Source organism: Peromyscus leucopus, chromosome 12, assembly GCF_004664715.2.
Source record: "Peromyscus leucopus breed LL Stock chromosome 12, UCI_PerLeu_2.1, whole genome shotgun sequence".
In the NCBI taxonomy this organism is placed as follows: Eukaryota; Metazoa; Chordata; class Mammalia; order Rodentia; family Cricetidae; genus Peromyscus; species Peromyscus leucopus.
This window is the reverse complement of record NC_051073.1, coordinates 11,060,719-11,077,448: the sequence shown is the minus strand read 5'-3', so window position 1 is coordinate 11,077,448 and position 16,730 is coordinate 11,060,719. Positions and strand designations below refer to the sequence as shown.

General features: G+C 42.1%; 1 protein-coding gene across 2 annotated transcripts in view; it reads left to right on the top strand.

Moving 5' to 3' along the window:
- Map3k7cl (MAP3K7 C-terminal like) overlaps positions 1 to 16,730 on the top strand; it is a 42,185-nt gene that overhangs the window by 12,958 nt on the left and 12,497 nt on the right. The window contains exons 1-3 of one of the 2 annotated variants that reach the window (XM_037209652.1): positions 3,824 to 3,892; positions 4,548 to 4,609; positions 14,603 to 14,718. In XM_037209652.1, the coding sequence (XP_037065547.1) occupies positions 14,636 to 14,718 (83 nt within the window). In that variant the 5' untranslated portion in view covers positions 3,824 to 3,892; positions 4,548 to 4,609; positions 14,603 to 14,635. Of the gene's footprint in view, positions 1 to 3,823; positions 3,893 to 4,547; positions 4,610 to 14,602; positions 14,719 to 16,730 lie in introns of those variants that run through there. The other variant, XM_028875947.2, reaches the window with a different exon arrangement.

Sequence of the window (16,730 nt, the reverse complement as noted above, 5' to 3'; positions counted from 1 at the left end):
AGAACAGGACAACTTGTTGTCGTCTATATGGGGTGTGGGATGGGCTTTGGAGTGTCTTCTCAATGTGGATCTTCTTCTTCTGGGCTCCCTGTATGAAAACCTAAGGTCTTTATAACAAGTCTTCTAGTCTACACTACAGTTATGTCTATGATGAAAACAGTGTCTGTGAGGGAATAATTGACCCCAAAGTCCAATAAAAATATTGCCCAATCAAGAGAGTGTTTAGGATAGCAATTTTCAAATGTTGGTTTGCAGAATGGTTTGATAGACATTTCACCTCTCATTTGAAACAAAATAGAAACAGATGTAATGATGAGGATTTAGAGTACACTGCTTTAGCATACAAAACTAAAATTTACCAAATACAATGGCCACCATTTTCTTCTAAGTTTCATATAATTTTTATATTAAGACTTTCTCTCTGATGCACAGAGAAACTAAGAATGTACAGTAATCGTTTCTGAATCATCTTCACAAGCTAAATAAAAACTTGCATGCGATCTAAGGTATGGTTTCCAATATTTCGGGAGAATTTGTTCTGGTTTATGAAATGCAAGTCTGGGAATTCATTGGCCAGAAGGGGAACAGCAGAGCAGTGCCGGAGAAAGAATCCCGGGCCAGGAGACACCTCATCGCACAAGGTCACTGGTCATGGCGTTTTAGAGAGCTCCTCCTCCTTCTTCTCAGGACGCGTTCCTTACTCTTTTCTCAGTGGACTGGGACAGATGCTCACTCAGCCCCTTCAGTTCAGCATTCTGTCATAACTCAGATGGAGTAACAAATTCCTAGATACCAGTGAAGCTTTAGCTTACAGACTCAGTGAATCTCCTTTATCTGTCTCATGGAAAAACATAGATCAAATGGTTTAAGGGAATCTGGAAGGAGAACACCCTTGAAAACCAACCAACAGCTGCTCAATAGATGCTGAAATGAGCCCATCATAAAATGGGCCATGGTGTGTCAGTGTGGCTAGAATACCAACACGAAAGTTCTATCTTGGGGATCGTGTTGGCTTAGTCATGTCACAACTGCCAAGCAGGCAGTGAACATCTGTTTATTAAAATTTTTTTTCTCTCTCCTTTCCAACTCATTCATTTGTGTATTTTATCTTTGCTGGAGAGAGAGAGTTCAGTGGTTAAGAGCACTACCTGCTCTTCCAGAGGACCTTGGTTCAATTCCCAGAACCCACATGTGGTTCACAACTGTCTGTAATGGCAGTCTTGGTGGATCAGGCGCCCTCTTCTGGATTCTGCAGGCAACAGGCATGCATACCGTATAGAGACATACATGCAGGTAAAACACCCACACACAGAACAGACAAAAGTGTTTAAAATATTTTTTAAAAAGAAATGACTTTAGATTTTTGGTTGGTCGTTCTGTTAGGTTATAGGCTCTTGTGTACGTTAGATGAATATTCTACCACTGGCGTTCACCCCTGTCTTAATCTGGTCTATGAAGTCCACATTGCTTTGATATTGTTTTCTCAATGCATTATAAAATAGGATAAAACGATTTTCCAATTCAGCATGGAGTCTGATTCCTTATTGTACACACGATGGACAGTAAATATCTGGCAGTTAAATAATAATAAAAATGCAGTTATTCTGGAATTTTGTCCCATTATAAATATATCTAGTAAATGTTCCTTTTCTTTCTATTAGAAAAAAAAAAAACAACAATTAAATATGCCCAGGGGTCTTTTGGTGCTGCTACCGTGCGGTCTGCTGTGTGCTTCTGGGATTGTCATAGTAAACTTGCGCACTCTCGGGGACTCTGAACCATCATCACGGTGGAAATGTTTTACCACAGTTTGGCCAAATGTTTGTGCGACAGCTGTGTGACTAGCCTTCCTGAGTCACTCCCCTTCTTTCCCTTTGGCCCAATCCTGTGATTCATCGTTCTGCTTTTAGAATATTTGCCTATTTTTAAAACCAGTCAAAGAAGGCAGCCACTGTTTAAAAGTAAACACCCCTCACACCAACATGGGGTAGCTTTGTAAGCAGCTTCTCAAACCCTGAAATTTCTGGCAGGCGAGGCTGCCAGCTAAAGCAGATGGCATGGAGCAGGAGATGCCGGTTGGCTTTCAGAGCTGGTAGACTCCTCGCATCTGTCTTTGGTTTTTCTTGTTTCCGCTGCTATTTCCTGCTTGGGTTAATCCAGCTTGATCCATTCTGAAGCAAAAGTCTTGCTTCCATTCTGCTTGTCTGTAAAACATCCACCATGTTGATTAGATTTTCCTTTCAGTCGAAGAGGTCCAATTGCAAACCTCCATTTAGCCGCAAATTAACTTCATAGCCACATGTACCCCAGCGTGGGGTGGCTGTGTGTAAAGACATGGATTTCTACATTGCTTCATTCATCCTGGGTCACCTCAGGTACTGGCTGTTTACAATATGGCAGCTAAGTGAATGAATAACTACCCTCCACTCCCCCCACCTTTTCTTTTATAATGAAGCAAGAAAGAGTGTGACTGTACAGTGCGCACAATGGCTTAAACGTTAGGAAGTCCTGAGCACCTTGCCTCACTATCTTCTAGAATTCTAGCATGCCCTGTCTGTTTGTATTTTATGGAGGTGGTTTCTCCTTCCCATTGCCTCCTCATCTGTGGTTATCAGGGTTGGGATGCCAAAGTTTAATATGCTTCTCTTTACTGTGCCAAATCACTCTGGTCCTGGACCTGATGAGCTTAAATAATCATGATGTCTAGGCTTTTGAAACTGTACTGAAGTAAATTAAGTGCACCAAGGACCCAAATTGGTCTTCTAAACTTTGTAATGGAAGACTTCTCTACAATGTGTCGGATAGTGATAATTTCATCTGGTTTCTTTGACAATGATGATGTGGATTGAGAAAGCCACAGGAACTGGCTGGAATTTGCTGTTCCTATTCTGACAGGAAGGGGCGCAGGCTTTACCCTTCTCCAGAGCCCGTGTTTAGGAGTATCAGTGAATCCGAGGCATCCGTTGACCAACACAACTGCAGTTTCAAAGAGAGGTTCATGTTGGTGATGTATTGCCATTATTTTAGGCCACTTTTAAGTGGGAGTATTTATTTCAGTACTCTTGACCAAAATATACCAACTGCTATTGAGTGACTAGACCCTTGAGGTGTTTGGTAGAGGTTAATACTATCCTTGTTTAAATCATCTCTCTGGTGATTGTCTTCCATGCCTTCAAAGAGCTGTAGTGCCACAGAAGTCACAAATACCCTGTGTATTTACTACACTTTATTTTGGACCATGTTCTCAGTGAATTGGGAGAGATATAGTTGGCTCTGTATGTTTTTGAGGTTCTGTATCTGGATTCAACCAAGGATAGGGAAAACTTAAAGCCATGTATGTACTGAACTGTTATAGGCTTCTTCTTGTTATTGCTTAATCTTTCTAGTACAACTATTTCCACAGCAATCACATTGTATTGTTTTAGGAGTTACTAAGAAATGAAAGTATGTATGAGGATACATTTAAGTTATGTATAAACACTCCATTTCATGTAAAGGATTTGAATTGAGCATCCTCAGACTTTTATTCATGAGGGGTCATGGAAATAAGTCTTCATGGATACCAACCATGACTGTCCTTGTCTTTTTGTTGTATATGATCTACATAATTAAAAATTAATATTAATTAGTTTTATCAGTGAATTTGATTATGTTATTGAGAATATAAAAACTAATATATTTCCTTGCTTTATTTTGACTTGAAATGGCTTTGGTTGTGTGTGTGTGTGTGTGTGTGTGTGTGTGTGTGTGTGTTGTATTCTCAGGCATGTACTGGGGGAAAGGTTTAGAAATGATTAGTCAATGTTCCTGTGGAGCCAAAGTTCAGAGAGACAGATCCTGTTTAACGAAGCACCAAGGCTGGATTAGCAGCCTGTTCTTGAAGAAATTTGGGGTAACTTGAATATCTGAGGCAACATTTCTGCCAGGTTTCCTTCCAGTCTTCCAAGAACGTCTGCATCTTTTGAAGGAACAAGAGCTGTGTATGGTTCATCAAGCTGCTTCTGTGTCTGTTTGAGGGAATGTTCAGGCCACTGAGGACAGAGTTTCCACCATTGTGTGGGCTGCTCAGGCTCGTCTGGAAACACAGCTGTGGAGTCTGCTCCAGGTTGGCAGTGTTGTCCAGCACTATGGGGAGAGATTCCCTGTTGAGCTGCTGGCTGTTACCCAGTAACTCGGGTGATTTCTGGAGAGCTGCTTGTAAATTGTGGTTTGTGATAAGAGTAAAGGGCAACACTATCTCGGTGAGGCTCCTGTTTTTCACACATGTCCTTCTGCCCCATTGAAGTTCTCAGGCCATCCCATTAGCACCTTGTTAAAGCACTTACATGCATATCATATTTTTTGGTTTGGGCTAATGTGACAGTATTAAGTAGCCCTTTTAAATTGGAGAGCTATTAGAGTAGACATTTGAGGACACACACACACACACTTAAAAAATTTGTGTCAGACCAACTAAGTTCTCTGTGCCTCCATATGCAAAGAAAATGAAGGGCGATGCACATGAGATACAGGACATGCTGAGTAATGGTTGTATTTTTCTGTTTTAGATGATACACCGTCTGAAGATGCCATTCCTTTGGTCTTTCCAGAGTTAGAGCAGCAACTCCAGGTAAGGATTCTAAAAACATATGCCTGCTTTTCTGAAGTTCCACAAATATAGTGATCCAAGAAGTGGCTAAGTGGGGAAGATGGATTGATACACACGGTAGAGGACTTTTAAGTCATAAACATTTGTGTTTCAGAGCTCCAAGGTCAGAGAGAAGCAGTTATAGAATGCCCCTGGTTATCATAACACTTGGACTTCAGACGCTGAGAGTAAAGTAGCTACAGCTGAGAATATGCCTGGCCCCGCTTTCCTTTGCTATGATGTCTCTGGGCCATTGGATTTTAGCTCCATTTTGGGTTAATGATTTAGTATTAAACCCTGCAGAGAAATCTGTCATATTGCCAAGTCTTTGGAATAATAATTTTTTTTTCCCTGCGACCTGCTTCTTTCCCAGTTCTCTGACAACGTCTAGTACAGTGATTCTCAACCTGTGGGCCACAACCCCTTTGGGCTCACATATCAGATTCTATTATGATTGATAACAATAGCAAAATTACAGTTATGGAGTAGCAATGAATTAATTTTATGGTTGGAGATCACCACAGCATGAGGAACTGTATTGGGGGGTCACAGCATTAGGAAGGTAGAGAAGCACTGTTCTAGTGGAATGTGGAAGTGGGAGTTGAGACCTTCAGAAAATTGTTGGTTCAGCCTATGAGAAAATAGTTTCTAGATGACCTATGAAAAGGTCATCCCAGTAGACCACATCAGTAGAATGCATCAGAATGGTTTTTGTTGTTGGTTTTTGCTTGTTTGTTTTTAATTTTTTTTTTTTCTAGTCAGGATTTCTCTGTGTAGCCTTGGCTGTCCTGGAACTTGCTCTGTAGAGCAGGCTGGCCTCGAATTCACAAAGATCTACCTACCTCTGCTTCTCATGTTGTGGGATTAAAAGTGTGTGTCACCCTCGCCTGGCCAGAATTTTTTTGTTTTTTAAAGATGCTCATTTATTTACTTTTTAATTTTTTTAGATGGTACATTCGGGCATTAGGCAAAGGAGGATTTAGATTTACATTTTTATGTGAGCAGGCTTCAGCCTCCTTGTCTGTCTGTGTACTACCCTTGAGCCCGGCATTGTAAGGTCCCGAGGAACTGCAGTTACAGATGGTTCAGAGCCACCACGTGGTTGAGTTGAGCCTGGGTCCTCTAGAAGAGCAGTCGGTTCTCTTAGCTGCCCGGGTAGCACCTCAGCACCAACTAAAGCAGCTCGGATGTGGAGGTCTCATCACTTCCTTCCAGTAGCCAGCCTGTTGAACAGATCGTGATCACTTATGCAGTCTCACTCAACATTGCCTAGCCGGTGGGCGGGCTATATGATTACCACACAGCTATTATGAGATGGTGTTGTAGTCCCAAAGATGTGCTCCCCAGCTATCAGTTCTATCTTCTGTTCCTCTGTGCTCCACACAGGCTCTTCAGCCTGGCGCTCTGGCTGCTGACATCTAGTCCCACTCCCCTTCCTCCCGCTCTGGTTCAGCATCTTTTCAGCATGGAGAACTGTTCAGCGCTCCTCTCCCAGGCTCCTTTTCTTTCTGTTACTCTCATCCTACACATCACATGCCCTCAGTGCCGTCCTCCAGGGCTTGTCTCTGAATGTACCACTGGTAATAGAGCAGGGATTGTAAACGTAACCCTCCTTTATCATACTGTCACTTCAAAGCTGTTTTGTCATCATGGACGTCGTGGAAATGGGGTTCACATGTTTTGAAAATAGATGAGGGAGTCAATTCATGAAGGTATGGATAATGAATTCTAAGGGTTTTGTTTTGGTTGTTGTTTTTCCTTGTGGACAGTGTTGGAAAAATCATTTTCCTCTTACTTGGAATATCAGTAGTCTTCCTTAGCCTGTGGTCCAGTCTGTAGATAATCACCCCTGGTGATTATCCAGATAATTTTCTGTTAGAGCATCACAAAGTCCATTTGAATTTTATTGCTTTAATTCTATTTGACATATCTTAGAAATTAAATATATGTGATTATTTTATTCTAGTGAGAAATTTCTGTCTTGATTGGTCTTTGATAGGGTAGGCATCTGGGTGCATGGTTTCTGCCTTCGGGGTTTTGATTATCTCCTTCAGTGTGGTTATGACATCACCTCTTCCTGGGGTGAGAGGTGAGATGGGATTGGGTTTGTTAGTAACATTTACCAGTTGTCGAGACTTTTGGTTAGGACAGCCCCTGTCTAGAACTGTTGCTTATAATCTTTATTCTCCAGGGCATGAGTGAAAAAAAAAAAAAAGCAAGACAGTGAGGACTGAGGAGGGAGAGAACACAGTTCTGTTCCCATGCTTAGCAGAAGCACGCACATTGGAAGCCATTCTACCTCAGGAAGTCCTGTATTAACAGCATTGAAAATGCTTTATGTACAAAAGGAATTGTCTTTGGTTTTTTTTTTGTTTTTTGTTTTTGTTTTTAACATGGAACAAGTCTTCTTTACAGTTAGACTTGAGTTCTTCATTCTTGTAATTTTATTTATTTATTTATCGACTGTCATAGCCCACTATGGGAAAATAAACACCAGTTAGAAAGAAGAACCTTGTGGATATCACTTATACAGGAGACTCAAAACCTCACCAAGCAGAGAGCAACCAATGCCAGACATTACTACCAGCCCTCCCTGCACACCCAGGAAGGAGGTCCCACCACTGCACATTGACTCTGGAGCAGGCAAGGGCCATTTTCCTACATGTGATCTCATTTGGTTCTTGAAATAATTATAGAAGCTAACTCTTCCGTCTCCACTTTCTACATGAGAAACTTGAGGTCAAATTTTGGTCTAAATCAATTTGCTGATCTTTCTCTTCGTACTTTTTGTGGGGCACATCGGCTGTCTAAATTAGTTTGATAAGTTGAGATTTGTTTTGTTTCTGGTTGGCAAGGTTACCGTGATGTAGTTCGAGAACCGCCTTGTAAAACTTGCTGGGACTTTCTGATAGGCTTTACACATTCCTTGGTGATTTATAAAGTGTAGCTATAAAATATCTATTTGGTAGATGCTCTAACATCAATTTGACCCCCGCGATTTTTCCGTTGCTTTGCCAAGAATGTGGACGTGTTTGAACATGTAATTCATGATGCTTCTATTTTAACAGAAGCCAAAAAAAGCCCTGGGCAAGAATAGCAATGACAAACCTTTCTCTTGATGTCTCTATTAATGCAAAATTCTGGGTCAGAGACCTCAGGGTAAGGTGGAATTAAATGAACATTACAATGTTCATTTCTAGGCCCTGAGCCTCTTCTGAAGGGCAGGTGGAGGCTAATTTTACATTCTTTTCTTGGGACTAAGTTTCCAAATCTCTTGTGGGCATCAGGAGCAATATTTGGTATATAGCAGGTTTAGATTATATGAAGGGGAAAAAGGATGGTATTTTTTGTTCACTTTGAGAGCGGATGGAATTTATTACTTTTCTTTAGGGAAAAGTGGTTTTCTATTTGGAGCAGTGTTGATGGACTTCTTGACTTTTCTCTACCTGGGAAGATGATGAAATTCTTTCACAGTCCAGTGCAAGACCAAGTCCATCCTACAGTCCAAGTAGAAGAGTTATGTTTTAGTCACTATGATTTAACTCAAAACTTTCTCTCTCCAAGGCTTACTCCTCTCATCAGCCCGTACCTGGAGTCAATAAAAGCTGTCTCACACTGTGGTGGGAATGAAGTGTGGTACTGAGGAGGCCTAATGAAGTACTTGAAAAAAATTGCTCAATCAACATAAATAGTCCTTGGTGAAATTCTTAATTGGACAAAATAATTTAAGATTAAGTGATTTATTTCTATATGTATAAAACAAAACCAAACATGCACACCACTGAATTTCTTTGGATGTTCTCTTCATCAGGCCCAGGTACTTGGAAAACAATGATCTTTAAAAACAAAACAAAACAAAAACCAAACTAAATTGAGCAATAGCTTCAAAGCCTTAGTCCTCTCATCAGATGGGATGGCAGTGACAGATGATGCCATGGTACATAGTGAACTTGCCTTTTCTCAGACAGGATCCAGTAAGTCCACACTCTGATGTCACTTCTACAAATAGACAATTTCAGGTTCCCTTGAGTATCATAATATACTGTTATCCAGGCAGCCTCTCCAGAAACTTTCTTTTAGTATTGCCTCAGTATATCATTTGACACCTGGGAAACGAAAATGTTGAAAGATGAAGTAAGCCCAGCATCCCATCATGTCCTCAACCCCCTCCTGGAACCATGGACGGTAAAGGCTGGGGTGGGGACAACTGGAGACAGCCAGCATTTTCTCTCTTGTCCACACATTGATGAGTGTCTTAGAGTTATCCTTTGGATTCTGTGGACATTCAGAGAACATATATAGATATTTTGGAACTTTGCCAAAGTAACTTTTTGAAAGCCCGGTCAGTGGTTGTTAGGGTTTACCTTGTGGGAAAGGTCTGAGAATTCTTGAGTTCCTTTGCTCTTTTATGTTCCTTGGATCAACAGAAGGGATATAAATGTGTTTTACTCCAAGCTGTATATTGTGTAAGTTGCAGGGTATAAATTCCAGCACTTACTTAGGAGTGTACTGTATATATTGTAGAAGTGTCAGTGACTATAATATTTTTTCAAATCCTTAAAGTCTTAAAATAAAAAAATTTGAGTGATCATAATTGAATGTACTCTAGATGCTCCTTCTCCAGTCTGGACTGGGTTTTTCCTTTTAGGTACAGCAGACAATGCTTGTTAATTTTGAGAGACATTAAAATGGAGTGTAACCTCTATTCTCCCCCCAAATAGGTAATCCTGAGAATCAAGGAATAAATACAAACTCCACTCAACTACTGTAGAATGTTTGGCTTTCTAAATATATCTTCTGTGTGGGAAGCTAGGGTAGGAAGAGTCAGTTCTTGCATTTTTGAAGCGGACACGGCCAGTAGTTTCTGAAGTATCCAAGCAGCAAACGGAAACGCTTAAGCCGGCTTTGCCCCTTGCTGAGGGATGCTTGGCCACATGCTTTCTCACAGGCTCATTTCCAAAGGATGGAGTACACTTCTGGAGGCTGTGAACCGATGGCTGAAATGGTGTGGTGTGGTTCAAGCCGCATTCTTGGAACAGGAGCCTGCGGTTTGGTTTCTCTCTTACTTCATCGTGTTAAATTAGTCCTGGTGATTGGGCTGGGTACCAGAGCTTGCGACGGCTCCCCCGACTCTGCGGTGAAATTCAAAGCCTTCGCAAGCTCAGTTCTGTCAGGAAAGGGGGTGAAGAGGAAGTGACCGCCTGGAGCTCTGACCTCATCTCAGTCCCAATCTGTGCCTTGGGAACCTATGTTTCAAAGTTGTCTTGAAGCGAGGCTGGGAGAACATCTTGATTTTACCCACTTCAGCCTCCAGTAAGAGACCTCCACGCGGAGTGAGATCGAAAAGCAGTTTCTGTGATAACACAGACGCTGTTGTAGAATCTTAAACAATTGGTTTTGGTGATGCGGGTGGGTGGGTGAGGTTGAGGGGCGTGCTACCAGAGGTTGAAACCAGGACCTCCCGATGCTAGGCATGGGCTCTGCCACTGTCTGCTTCCCAGGCTGCTCTAGGATCTTTTTATTGTTCAGTATTTTGGGATTCCTTTGGAGTACAGCCTCATTCGTTTGACAGGAGTGTGGACCAAGGGGTCAAAATGTAGGACGTGCAGCATAATAATGAGAGCATAGCAAGAGCAGTGTCTCCTCTTGATGGAAGAGGAGAACACAGACATGAAGTTGACTAACTGCTCCAGCACCCACACCCAGCATGGGATTTCAATGAAAATCTCTCCAATGGAAGTAGTTTAAATCAAATGTTGGGAATGAAAACAGCATTATTTTTTTTATTGTTGTTTTGCTTTTTTTTTTTTTTTTTTTTGAATAGTCTTATGGAGCAGTTTTGTGCTGAACTCAGTAAGTAGCCAAGGTTGACTTTGAACTTTTGGTTCTCTGACCTTCAAGTACTGGGATTGCAGGTGCACTCCATGTCTGGCAGAAACTGTTACTTTTATTCCCCAAAGTTAATGTTTTCTGTCTAGCTATTCCAGGAATTCTTGTAGATTATACTTAATTTTTTTTTTCAGAGCTGATGACCGAACCCAGGGCCTTGTACTTGCTAGGCAAGCACTCTACCACTGAGCTAAATCCCCAACCCATACTTAAGTTTTAAATTTGAACATATGTTAAGCGGGATCAAAAACCAAATAAATCATACATGCCTGGGTTTAAATGTTCCATTACTTAAGCCTATTGGTAGTCCTGTTTTTGTCTTTTAAATTTTATATATTTATTTTTTAAACAAGCTCTGGTAAGTTTTCACTGAAAACTTTCCTAGTTTACATTTCTCCAACCTGTGCTGACATGCTTCTAAAGATATCAGAATCACCTGGATCCATGACAGTCAGTGTGCTCATTCTGTATTATTTTTCACATTCTGTGTTTAGTTCAATATCCTTGCCACTGTAGTGATGGACACCAGTTTGGGCCAACATGGCATCATATTCTATGTCAGAGTTCCTCAAAGCCGGACAGTTGGCAAGGATGGGCAATTTCATTCTCTTCCATCTGCTCATCTTCAGAGTCATGCACTCTCCAGTTTTCATAACAAGTTGGAACTTGGAGTTGATTAACTCCAGAGACTTTTTCATTTTTTTTTTTTCTGAAAACACCGTCTTCCTGCCTTGGTGTGGGATGGCCCTCACCTGAGAATTGGTCACTCTGTTTTTAAACTATACATCGCATATGTATGATTGGATGTTAGGAGTGTGTTTCCTCAGGGGGATTGTAATTTAGTAAACGCTGCTGGTCACACCACCTCCTTTTTTTGAGGAACTCTAAGAAGGCCAGAGAGAGCTGCCATCAATGGGGACATAACAGCAGTACATATCTATCTTACCGCAGTAGAGGGGCTCAGTAGTTGGAGCTCAGTTGGTCCCCTGCTTGCATACCAAAGCCCCAGGTTCAATCCCCCGCACTGTGTACACCAGCCGAGGTGGCACACCAGGTGTGGTGGCACACAAAGGTAGAAGCAGGGAGATGAAATTCAAGGCCATCCACAGCAACATAGTCAGTTCATGGCCAAGTTGATGGCATAAGAGCCTATTTGAAAAAACATGGTAATGAGTATTCAGAGGCACAGAGTAGAACACCATTATTCTAAATTGCATTAGTTCTAAAACTTTCATTGATTGGAATTTCTTCTGGGATGCAAACCGCAGGCACGTAGACAAATTCTTCAATGAATTTTCAGGGCTGGGATAAATGTCTAATGTCTTCACATGACAATGGGTTCTGCTGACCAGAAAACATCTTGATTTGCTCAGCAACATTTGTGGTTAAGTAGTGAATGACTTGAAATTTGAAAGTGGTGAGAAATTTGAAGTTCCCTGGCAAAAGGATCGGGGAAGACAAAAGCTGAGTACAGATGAGGCAAGCTCAGGCAGCAGAGTCCAGAAGGAAGGCATCTTAGATGGAGTGGGAAAGAGAAAAGTCTCATAGAGCACTGTCTTTGCAGCAACTTGGATTATGGTTTAAAATAAAGAAAATAAAGCTTGCTATGGTAGTCAGTTCCCAGTATACAGTCCAGCTGCCTAGCTAGTTCCACATGCCCTTAGTATATGACCAAACTGCCTAGGCAACCAAAAACATCCCTTCAGATACTTTCGAAAGCTGCTATTAGTTGTAAGAACTAGGTTTCTGTGTTATGGCATTTTCATCTCTGCACATAAAGTGCTTCGACTGTATTCACCTCTCCAATTATTCTCACCTCTTCCTCCTCCTGTCTCCCACAGGTCTCATTCCTCCCCCAAAACACAATATCTAATTTCTACAATTAAGAGACGCCAGTTAGCCAGGTGCAGTGGTGTCCATCTGTAATCGCAGCTGCTTGAGGGGCTGAAGCCTGAGGAGACAGGTTTGAGAATCACCTGGGATACAGAGCGAATGAACTCAAGGCTAGTTTGTGCCATTTAGCGAGACACTGTCCAAAAATTAAAAAACCTGAAAGGCCCAGAGATGTCACTCAGTGGCAGCATGCTAAAGTACAAATAAAAACAGAAGTAAAGGGGCCGGAGAAGTGGCTCAGCCCTTGAGAACAGTCACTGCTCTTCGAGAGGATGCGAGTTCTATTTCCATCATCCACACGGCAGCTCAGCACGGTCTGTCACTCGGGTTCCAGGGGATCTGACAGCGTCTGGCTTTTGAGGCACTGTACGCTTGTGGTGCACAGACAGACACTCAAGCAGAGACACTCTGACTCATTAAAATTAAAAAGAGAACAAATCAAAAGTGATGGAGAAAGACGTCCCAGTTCTTTAAAAGAATCGCAAGGTGCCGAGGAAGCGTTCTTGTGATGTTCAGTTTTCTTAAACCGCAGCAGAAAGGACGTTCTGCCGCGACGGCCACCATCTTTAGTCTCTTAGGCGTGCAGAACCTTTTATGGAGAACTTTAGACCGTTTGGGCTATGGTACTAGGCAGCTGCTGAATTTGCAGCTCAGGGACTTGCACGTGGCGAGTGATGTGCTGAATCCCTGCTTGGACAAGTGTGGCTTATGTGGTGTTCATGAGGGCAAGGCGGGATGCGTAATCCCATGGCTGCCAGGAGGCCAGTCCTTTAACAGGGCACAGATGATTTAAAAGCTTGGCTGGGGAGCCCGGGGATGTTGCTTTCATGCCACTCACTGTTACACCTGGTAACTTGCCAGCACAGCAGGTGAAAATTGGTGAGTGTGTTGAGATTTCTGGGACACCAACTGGAGGAGCCAGGATTCTGAATTCCTTTGGCAATGGCTTCATCTCCTGGGGTGAATTAGATTGTCGTGCTACTGTGTTCTGGTTTTCCGTTTATTTCGGTGTTAAAAAGGATAATGGTGACAGCTGGGTTGATGTTGTGAATGTGCTCACAGGGATCCAGGGAAAGAAGCCAGATAAAGTGATTCTTGTTAGACTCCACATGAGGAGTTCACATGCATGTAAACTTTGTCCTAATCAGAATTTGAAAATATTGTAGAACTTCTTATTATTTGATGTATTCATTGTGCATATTAGCAAAGTTCAGTGTGACATGTCAATAATGCATATGTCCATTTAGACTTTTACTTCCTTTGAGTGAGAAGGCTCCTCTTAGCTATCAGCCAGAGCACACACTTGAATTTCTGTTACTTACTGAGGAAATACAACAGCTGAAGAAATCTGTGTGTTTGAAGAATATGGGAGCAAAGAGGAAGCCGTCCACTAGTTCACACTTTACTAGTGTAAGTGAGTGAGAATGGTAACAGATTACCTGCATAGATCATAGCGACAGATAAGACCAAACAACTTGTTCCATCACAAACTTTCATGCTTCTCAGATTTTACATATCTTTTCCATAAGTAATTAGGCGATGATACGAACACTTTAAAAGACAATTAACTACCATTCCAAGCAGTCGTGTTTTAAATCACGCATTGCTGATGTAGAAATAAGAACAAAAACCCATGGCAATTTGAGTTAAAAATGATCTCTGGAGGTAGGAATTTTTTTCATGTTCTATGTAGAAAAGTTTGCCCCGTGGACCTGTTTTCCTCATAGATGGGGGGAAAGAAGAAGCTCAGATCTGTTCACCCTCAGATGCCATGAGCAGGAATTAGGGGTCTGGCCCTCCTTCCCCGCCAGCACCACCCGCAGCCTAGCAGTCTGTCTCTGAGCTGTTTTGTAGGACGGCCCCCCACCCTGTGGGCTTGTGTCTCAGGACCCTGGGCGTAGACAAAATCCGGGAATGGAAACAGACAACTGGAGCATTTCCCCTGATCTTTTCTATGGCAGTTTGCAATTTCCAAGGAGAATCCCAAATCAGTGGGAAACTTAATTTTCATCCACACGTGGCAGGTAGCTGACAGGTAGTAGTAGGTCTCAGTAGCTCTGGCTCAGGGGCGAGACGTCCATGAATTCCCAGGAAAGTCGATGTCCGCAGGATCCCCTCACCCACCTGTGCCGTGTTGATGGACAGCGCCGCTTTCTGTTGCCGTGGACTGACTGCTTCTCCTTGTCTGTGCAGCCTCTGCCGCCGCGTCACGACTCCGTAGAATCCATGCAGGTGTTTAGGCAACACTGCCAGATAGCAGAGGAGTACCATGAGGTCAAAAAAGAGATCGCCTTGCTTGAGGAAAGGAAGTAAGTACTTTCCCGTTGAGTCTCTTCTACTGACCGGAGACTGCGGTAGGTGGGCGGGAAGGGAGGGCATTGTAGGAACAAGCAACAGACTTTCCATCGATCAAGTGCTTCTGCCTATGGACTAGGCAAGAGAGCTGTGGGCAGGCTTCCCCACTCAAAATTTTATTACTTTTTTATTTTTTTATTTTCAAGACAGGGTTTCTCTGTGTCCTGGATCTCACTCTGTAGACCAGGCTGGCCTCATAGACTCCTAGAGATCCACCTGGTTCTGCCTCCAGAGTGCTGGGGTTAAAGGCGTGCGCCACCACTGCCCAGCTAACTTTATTAATTTTTAAATGAGAGATTTTAGAAGAAGATTTTAGATTTAAAATTGTCAAAATACCATCTAGAACCATGCCATATTCTTTCTCTATGTCTGTACCTAGAGGCCTCAGGGCACTTTAGCTTGGGGTGAATTTTAATTGATGTTTTAACAGTAGAAGTCCCACATTAAATGAAAACCCTTCCAGAGTTATGGAAATCTATTAGTTGACTAACTGCATTTTATAGTCGCAGTAAGTTTTTTTTTTTTAATCATGATAGCGTTTATTATCATTACAGGTCTGCTATGGAAAGTTATACAATTCAATTAATTAGAGCACTTTAATTTTACTGACTGTTTCACAAAACCCACTTTAATTGCGCTTGGTTCTGCCAACATCTATCCTCAGTGACTCTTACTTTTTTTTTTTTATTCCTGAAAAGCATCAAATTAAACACCGTGTCTTCATCCACTGCAGTTTGTTCTCACATACTTATTAGGAGATATGGTGGTAGTATTTACACCTCTGACTAGGGAGTAATCCCACCTCTGACTAGGGAGTAATCCCATGAAAATATAGCGAGAGAGCCATTTCCCATTGTTGAGTTCCTGAGGCCTTGCCATTATATACATCTAAATGCTAAACACATTATTGTCAGGACATGAAATAGAACTCACAAGCATGGCTGTTTTTTATTATGTATACAGTATGTATGACTGCAGGCCAGAAGAGGGCACCAGATCTCATTACAGATGGTTGTGAGCCACCATGTGGTTGCTGGGAATTGAACTCAGGACCTCTGGAAGAGCAGTCAGTGCTCTTAACCTCTGAGTCATCTCTCCAGCCCCCAAGCATGGCTGTTTTTTAACCTTGTATTTCTTCATCCCCTTCATCTTACTTCAGTGACACAATATACTTACTACTTAATTTCTAAATGAAAGAAGGTGAAATGTTTTGTTTAAGAAAATCTTAGGGCCCTTGAGACTCAGCAGTATAGCGGCTGGATATCTATACAGTTGTGGATTTGGTAAGCAGACTACTATATTCACCAAATGAACTCAGCCTCTTCTAAATTCCCTGCTTTGCTTCACTTCAAGCACAAAATTTGACTTGGACTTTTGCTTACAAGGGATTAAAAACTATTGAGAAATCAGAAAGCACAACTTTTAAAATCCGAGGCTTCCTTTCTGGTCAGAGAGTCTTGATAAGCTGTCCAAAACATTTGATTGCATTAGCTAGCACAGCGTGGCTTCTGAGAGTGACCAGGGCTGTAGCCACAGGAGGACTTAGCCTGTGAGTGTATTCTCTGTACTGTGTTTACCTGTGCGTGTGCACACATGAGCTGTGATGGCATGATAGGGAAAACCCCACCTATGTAGCTCATCTTTATTGATAAACTCTTCGGTCTGGATCTTCTGGAGGACTTATTTAATTTAACCTCAGATGTGGCATTTTTCTGGCAATGTGAGAATCGCCCACTCTAATAGTTCATATTTTTGTGTGCTGCATTGTAGGCAGAAGTTTCTGTTCTGCCATTAACCCCCAAATACCCAGCAGCCACCTCCCAAATTACCTCACAGAAGCTTATATTAGTTATAACTGCTTGGCCATATTAGCTCAGGCTTATTACTGACTAGCTCTTAAACTTAAATTAACCCATCATTCTTATCTGTGATTAGCACCGAGGCTTGGTATCTTTTCTCAGTTTGG